Genomic DNA, 8,405 nt, shown 5'->3' with positions numbered 1-8,405 from the left:
AAAATTGTCAGCTTAATGAATGAATGTGAATGTAGTATTTACAACTTATTTGCAAATGTGTAGCAAGGCATAAAAAGCCCGGATAAAATTGTCAGCTTAATGAATGAATGTGAATGTAGTATTTACAACTTATTTGCAAATGTGTAGCAAGGCATAAAAAGCCCTCACTTTAGATGAGCTCACAAAAATCATTTTAACTAACGACTTGTAACTCCTGAGTTAATCATGAATTATAGTATTAGGAAGTGGTTTATAAAACATGTATTCACATCCTTACTAATCATTAGTGCATATGTAACAACTGTTAAATAATGAATAGTATTTCATTAACAAAATGTTATTGCATGTTATTTGAAGTATTAGCAACAATACATATTTTAGAAATAGGCTTATTCGCTATGAACAAACCAATCATAACTTTGTGAACAAATGCTTAAGTGATGATAAATTATGCATGAACAATTAATTACTAATGATGAACAAACCATTAACTAATAGTTAACAAATGCTTAATAGATGATAAATTGTGTGTAGTTATTATACAGTGTTACCTATAAATGTAACCTCCCTTCTACAAATGGCCAGAGCCAAGTTCTTGATTTTGTCAACATACCTGATCCATAAGAAACTATTCTGATTCTGAAAACTATTTTGATTATGATTATTCAATGGTAAGTATTCATTCAAAGAATTAATCAAGGAGTTCAATACAACCTCACATAAGATTTTTTTTAATGTTTAATAACACAAATGAATACAAAACCATTATCCCTCACACAGCAAATACATTCTGGAGACAACAGTGACATCAGGTAGCAATCTAAATACAATGTCCACTGATTGAAGAAGACATTTCTTTGTAGAAAATACATCTTTGGACCACTTTAACCTTAAAAATTGATGACAGAGTCATCAAACAAAGCCTGAGATAAGTATAAGATATCTACATCAAAACCAGCATTTTTGGCTGTGAAGCCATTTCGACTCCTCTTAGCTCAGTACAGCACCTACAGTACAGTGGCAAAAGCACAAGTATCAGTGATCAGTGAATTCTACTGACTGCAGTGTCTCGTGCATAGTTCTGAACACTACAAGTTCAATGAACAAATGTAATTCCACACATCATAGCAGTGCATTTCAGTAAATACATTGGCTATAGGTATAAACATTTTTAAATCATTGTTTCCAAAGACAGGCAATAGATAGCAAACCAGCATATTGATGCCATACAGACTTCTCTGAGTGACTTGCGTGTATCACATTCAGGCAGCACATTCATGGCATATTGCTCAGCAAGTGTGCTTTGGAGAGAGAAGGCTGTAAGATTGGTTCTCTGACAACGTCTGAAGTTGGAGCTGGATAGTGGCCTATTGAACCCAGAACACCTAATGGAAACACAAGCATACACGCCATGGATTAAACTAAATAATAATGAACTGTACATAATAATAATGATAATGATAATAATAATAATAATAATAATAATAAAGGAATTCAATATTACAGTAAAGGGACACACAAAGTTTCGTTTTTTGGGCCGCCTTGTTAATGCTAAATTTATGTCAGTTCCTACGGATTAATGGTTAGCGGCAGTTCATCTGACCACAGTTTTAGACATACAATACATGGCAACGTAGGGCAATGTTATTATTCTGTTAAATTCAATGTCACTTTCATTTCCTATTAGCCTATTGGTCATTTTTATCTTCTATATGACTGTATAATGGTTCGTTTGAATGTTAATGTGATGCTTATTGATAGTGGAAGTCACAAAAGTCACAAAAATGTCTGCCATGGCATGAACATAAACATGAATAATGCCATGCATCATGTCAAACAAACTGTTTACATTTGCATTGCACAGAAACCCAAACAAATATGAATAAATAAATAATAGGCTACTGGAAATGTAATGATGACTTCCAAAAGTAAATCTTCAACCACCTGTATGGTGGTGGCCGACAGGTGCAAACAATGTGCAACTTATGACAACACATGCAAATCAACAAAACACGTGCAAATAGACAAAAAACAAACAACTTAGGAGAACATCTTCATCAATTGACAACAGGTGAACATCATTTAGAAAATGCGCTGCAAATTCAGAAAACATTTACATTTCAGAAACTAAACGTTCATGTCTAGTCTCTGCATACATTCAGCCATCCAGCCTTCAACCAGCTGACTGGCGAGTGATTATACCCGCCACCACATAGTTTATATATGACATATGTAATAATATAGTCTGGGACAATGATTTACTGTTTTTGAGGCAGTCAGTTAGATCTGATATGTGAAATGACTGAAAGAAAAATTAAGATAGAGAACAGCATAAATCAGCTATTACAATAGCTATGTATAATAGTGTGATATGACTTCTGAAAAATCGGCACACTATAATTGCAGAGGCAATGTTGGGTATTGTATTGTGATACAAATCTAAATGTAAAGAACAAACCTGCCCCCATATTATCTTTGACTGGAATTTATTGGAAATTAGATGATTGTGCACAATGAAATGTGTCAATAAACATAGAAAAATCGGAATATGTTGTTCCCCATTGCATTGGTCACAATTGTGACCGCCATAATGTTCACTCATGCAAATGCTGAACAAAGGTCACATATTTCAAAAGCATTCCTCCATACTAGACACCTTAAAGATTACCAAAACTCTTTGCCCTATGTTTACATAAACATACTTTTCTAAGCTTTAGTTTGGGAGCTTTTGGATGGAAATTTTCTGGTCAGGGTGCAACCAAAACATAACCAGCTCTGACCATGTGATTACACTACTTATTTGGCACTGCAAATATTTTACTGAGACCCTTTCAGGTTTCTATTTTTGGGAAAAATGCATTGATAATTCATCCAGTGGCATTTTTAAAGGAGCAATTTCGGTCACAATTGTAACCATTGGGATATACAGGTTTTAATGCAACAAAAAAATTATTTGACTTTGAAACTTTTTTAGCAACAATGATTGTTGAGTAGGCCTAACTTAAGACAGGTTACACAGGTTTTGTTAAATTAGAGAAGTAGGCCTAAGCTAAGATGTCCGAGACGAAAACTGGGAATATCCCAAAAATGTGAAAAAAAGTTTTTTTTGAGTTTGACTATCAATCTCATTGAAATACATACAAGTTTTATCTCCACAAAACGGGGACATGGGTAGTTTTTCTGTATTTTCTCGGGGACAGGCCACCAAAAAACGGAGATTGTCCCCTGTCTCTGGTCACCCTAGCCTGGCTAATGCGAAATAGAATTTCAATCCTAAACCACACTTCTGTTTTGGAATGTGTTTTCAGATTTGCGTGTGTTTCTGTTTCTGTTTCTGTTTTCCGTTTCGGAGCGCGTTTCTGAATTGTGTTGTAAATTGGCTTGTAAATCGTTTCTGAAATGTAAATGTTTTCTGAATTTGTAGTGCGTTTTCTAAATGATGTTCACGTGTTAAATTAAGATAAAGATGTTTTCCTAAGTCGTTTGTGTTTTGTCTATTTGCATGTCTTTTGTTGATTTGCATGTGTTGTCATAAGTTGCACGTATGGAAATGTAATGAGGACTTCCTCAAGTAAATCTTCAACCACCTGTAAATCTTTAAACATTTAAAGATAAATATGGAACTACAGAACAACAGATGTCTTACCTCCTGCAGGATGAGCAGAACCTTTGACACCTGATGAGTAAGTGTGTGTGTGACAGAGAGAGAGAGTGAGTTGCAATGAACTGTTGACCCTACTGTATGCAACATTGACTGAAAAATGATGACAATTCATAATGTGGGTCTTATTTGTGTTATACTTACCCTGTTTAGCCAAAATACAGCTGAGAAGGACCATACCAAATAATAAAAGGCCTGCCAAGAGGGGAGCTAAAACTGCAGCTGAAACTGAAACATTACAAAACATATTGCTTTATTGCCATTTAACATTAAATAGCCCTCTTGTGTCATGACCAGCTATTGTGTAACCACAATAAGAACAGGTAGGCTAAACAAACTATAGGCTACTGCAAGCATACAGTCTGACTGCAAGAGCATGTTCACAAGCAGTGCGAATTAGAAGCCTGCAACTTTAACTTTTAAAAATGTTGACTGCAGGTGCATTTCGTTGCTATGGACTACAGTCCTACCCTGCATTTACAGCGACAGCAACACGAGTAGGCTACAGTCACGCCTACCTTCTAGAGCAGAGTGCGACTGAGTAAGTTCCTTCAGCAGCTCAGCGCAAGTCTCCTGAAAACGCATCCTGTCCTGCACAGTCCGTTCAGAGTCGCGGTTCAACGCCTCTTTCAAGGAGAGGGCCTGCCGATCCAAGGCTGTCCAGGTGTCCGTTGTTTGATTCAGAGACAAAAACTCTTTCCCATTGTGCATGATCTGGTCAGATACATGTATCAACCGGTGTCCGATGAATTTGCACTCTCGACAACGCTTATAAGTGTGGTTTTCTGTTGGGGAATATAATCAACCTGTCAGCAGAACTGCCAGCATGAGCATGACAGAAATATCACCCAGCAAGATATATCTATATAAATAAGTCTTAAGTTACCTGTATTGTTGAAACGATTCGTAAAAATCAGTAGAGCATCGCGTAGGGATGAACTGCTATTGCTGAGCGAAGCCGGACGACCATCTCTGCTGCCATTGGGTGTGCCTGAAGTTCCGTAATATATGTAAATGTTCTCCTCAAATGTTTGTTGTTTGCTTATCAGAATTCTGAACTCCAACCGGACAACTTGGAAAAAACAAGAAACAATTACTATCACTTTCGTATTTCAAGACAAATAACAAACATGACAAATTAGACAAATAGATGATATGCTGCAGTCAACTTACAATTTATAGACGTGTCCGGCAATCCTGCAGATAGAGCAGTCAGACACACAAAATAAAAGGTGTGCAGCATCCACATATTCAGAGACGCTATTATCCTACTGTAAGCCAATTTGGATGTGCGTATTCTCCTCCAGATCAAAGTGTTTTTCACTTTCAATCTCCTCCGTCGCTGTTGAACTCACTAGGCTAAATTATACAATCCACAAAAACCCGGATTTAAATTGTGCGCATGTAATGCGTAATGCATGTGACAATTAGCCTACTCGGTCGTGTCAAGAAGAGTGTTTGTTGTGTTTTCGTTTAAATGCTCAAGTGAATAACATTGTGGGTGGACTAGTCACAGCGTTTTTTTTTTTTTATGACGACGAAGGGGAGGATCCTGAACTGACTTTCTATTAGACTTGGTCAGATAAAAGTAGATGCGCTGACACTATGCGTAAAACCTATTTAGCCTACACAGGGATATTGTGACGAATTATTCCAATAAAAAGGATTAGCTAATTCCCATTCCTCGGTAGGTTCATGATAAATACGAGGCCTGAAACATTAAGGCTACAGTAGAATAGCCTTGGCGATAGACTGCTTCGCCGTCAGATTATGGATAGCGCATTTATGTCCCATCTATGCCGAAAAAAAAACTAGCTAAGAGGCGTTAATCTGGTTCTTCTTCATGACGCTCCAACAAACAAGAGTGAGAGATTGTTCTGCAAGACTATCTGTTCTGTTCATTGTACAGTACTCACAAGTCGTGACATTTCCGGGTTTCAGAGCACAGTACGTTCCCGTTGCAAAGTGTTTTAGAACCCTTTTTCTATCAGCAGAACTGGTTTTAATCGACAGAAGATAGGCCTACACGATTTCACTTGATCATGTTCACATTGTGCAGCAGCCTAATCATGACTGCAGTCTGAAAGAAGCCTAATTGCTGCCTTTACTTTACACATATGGATGTATGGCAAAATATCCATTTGAAAATATTGTTATTCAGTGCGATTTCTTTTAAGGAAGGCCATGAGAACAAAAAGGTTGTGAGGTCCATATAGTATCATTACCCATGGGTTTTGTCAGAGCTAATGTTGAACCAGAATGTTATGACAAGGGAGGAAGTTAGTGTTTAAACAAGAGAGGGTGGAGACTTTACCAAACAAGGCAAAGAACATCAAGATAGCTCAAGTGACATGATTTGGATTTCTTTATGTTTGACAACAATATTTTATGACACATTTTATTTTATGAAAACGGCTATGTTGTCATTTAATGTTAAATTGTTATAGGCCTAATCTACAGCATATCATCCAGTTTAGCGCAAACCACCAGTTTGGTGGGCCTGAGTGAATACAATGACTATTAAGTGTCCCTGATGTCAATCAGTAAGCTGATCAGTATGGATGAAAAATAACACACCTTTTTGACAAATCATCATAGATTAAACGAACGAGGCACTCTTACAATGTTATAATGATGCTTGTCAATGTTGAAACCTCATTTACATAACATACATTATGTCTCAGTTCCCAAATTTGGTGTGGAGGCTTACAATACAATGCAGTAATTGCAGTTTGTTATTTCAAATCACAGTGCAACTGCTGTATGTTGAATGTAGGCTGGATAAACCCTGCTTGCCTGGCTCTGCCTGTCTACATACTTCTGCTCAATTTCTTTACCCTACAGTACTCTGTCTGGAAAAGCTTGATCTGCCCTCGTTTACTTTGGATTCCTGGAATCCAGACCAACCAGCAAATAGAGGGAGTTCCTGAGACCAATTACTTCCCGTCCCGTCCCCCACCCCCGCAGTTAACATGCGTACCAAACGTTAGTGAGTGTTTTGAAGAAACTCCAATGATTTCAAGGAAATAAATGTTGTCATGTTTCATTACCAAACGTTAGTGAGTGTTTTGAAAAATCTCCAATGATTTCAAGGAAATAAGTATTTGCCAATGGATCTAGAGTTGCAGAGAGTGCATGCACATCCAACTTTTTACAGGTGCAGGGTAAAATGGAAACTGAAAAAATTAAAAAGTACCCGCACACTACCTGGTCATACCAAACCCTCTAATAAGGGATATGAAAATTGAGCGGAAGCTTACGGAGGGCTATGCCAGGCTAGCACACTGTTGCTGCTGCTCCCAAAGTGATTTATTGACACAACGTTTAGTCCTGTACACCTGATAAAGACCAGCTTTGGTCGAAACGTTGTGTCAATAAATCACTTCGGGAGCAGCAACAACAATGTGCGGGTACTTTTTCATTTTTTTGCCAATGGATCTAGGCCAGACTCTCTGCGAAGTGGTATCCAGGCTAAAACCCTGCCTGATTTGCCGGCGATTTGGATTTCGCCCTGCAGCTCAGGCTTGAAACCTGCACATTTATCTCACCTGCTTCCTGTCTACGTCTGCTGGGTCCAATCACAAACTAACTTCTCCAAAAGGTGCACCCCGATCGTTGGTCTGATTGGTTGAAGGACTATCCAAAAGCATACAGTCATTTGAACAATGCCTTGATCACTCCTCTTCTGCTGTAGAAATAAAGCGCAGACTCCCCAGACTAATGTTAAATCTTAAAAGATTGGGCTTAGTATGGTGATAGCCAGACTATGTTGAATGTGTAGAATGTATTAATTTAAGCAGACATTCACTGTTACTGGTGATGATTGGCCAAAAGGGGGCAGTAGAGGTGAATAGGAGGACAAGAGGAGGCTCACTCACATTTCCAGATAGTGATAGGCAGTAATATAACCCATTGACCTCTCTCTCTCTCTCTCTCTCTCTCTCTCTCTCTCTCTCTCTCTCTCTCACACACACACACACACACACACACACACACCATAAATACGCTGGAAGATGTCTTAATAGGTTAATACACCACTAGCTAGTAGTCACAAGAAGTGTTTTGCTTTTATGGGTGTGAAACATCCTACAAAAGCATGCTGTGGTCTGCAGAATGAATCACGATAACTCCCCCAACACAAATCTCTCATAAGTAAGTGTGTCATAGCACTACTCACAACTAGTCTTGCTGATGTTTGACTTACCACCTAATTGTGCCTCCACGACCATGGTAACCTTGACAGGGACAAGACAGTTGCGCTCATTGATGCACTTTTTCCATCCTACTGCGCTCTACCTTTTTAGATTTCACTATTTTCTGTCACTTTCTATTTTCTTCATTCTTACTGCACTCTATCTTTTACATTTTCCTATAATTGTTGTTAGAATTGCTTTAAAAATACACACATATATATATATACATATATATTAAATATAATTTACTGTTCAGGTGACTGCAAGATATGTTGATTGAAAAAGTTTATTGTTGTTAAAACCAGGAGAATGAGGCTACTTGCTAAATAACAGTGTCATATGAAGTCAGGAACTGAGCTGTTCGTAAGAGGAAGGAGAAGTAAAGTAAAGCAAAGGCTGTGTTTTTTTCCGCCACTCTGTTTGCTCTATCTGACACTTTTATTCATTCAAGCAAGAATTTATCACTGTTGTCCTTCCTCTCCCTCTCACCATTTGAGAGCTATGTGTTCTGTTGTCTAAGTCTTGAAGGTGCCGCCCATAATTCTAACCCA

At 37.9% G+C, this 8,405-nt stretch overlaps 1 protein-coding gene across 1 annotated transcript; it reads right to left on the bottom strand.

Moving 5' to 3' along the window:
* Window positions 1-720: 720 nt before the first annotated feature.
* On the bottom strand, window positions 721-5,273 carry LOC134069048 (uncharacterized). The gene is made up of 6 exons (XM_062524899.1): window positions 4,835-5,273; window positions 4,548-4,733; window positions 4,180-4,446; window positions 3,806-3,889; window positions 3,647-3,676; window positions 721-1,385 (listed from the first exon to the last, which is right to left on the bottom strand). The coding sequence occupies exons 1-6, from the start codon at window positions 4,908-4,910 to the stop codon at window positions 1,276-1,278; spliced, it is 753 nt and encodes a 250-aa protein (XP_062380883.1). The 5' UTR covers window positions 4,911-5,273; the 3' UTR covers window positions 721-1,275.
* Window positions 5,274-8,405: the final 3,132 nt, after the last annotated feature.

Source organism: Sardina pilchardus, chromosome 2 (assembly GCF_963854185.1).
Source record: "Sardina pilchardus chromosome 2, fSarPil1.1, whole genome shotgun sequence".
Taxonomy (NCBI): domain Eukaryota; kingdom Metazoa; phylum Chordata; class Actinopteri; order Clupeiformes; family Clupeidae; genus Sardina; species Sardina pilchardus.
Note: the sequence above shows the minus strand (reverse complement) of the source record. Positions and strands in the feature narration are given on the sequence as shown.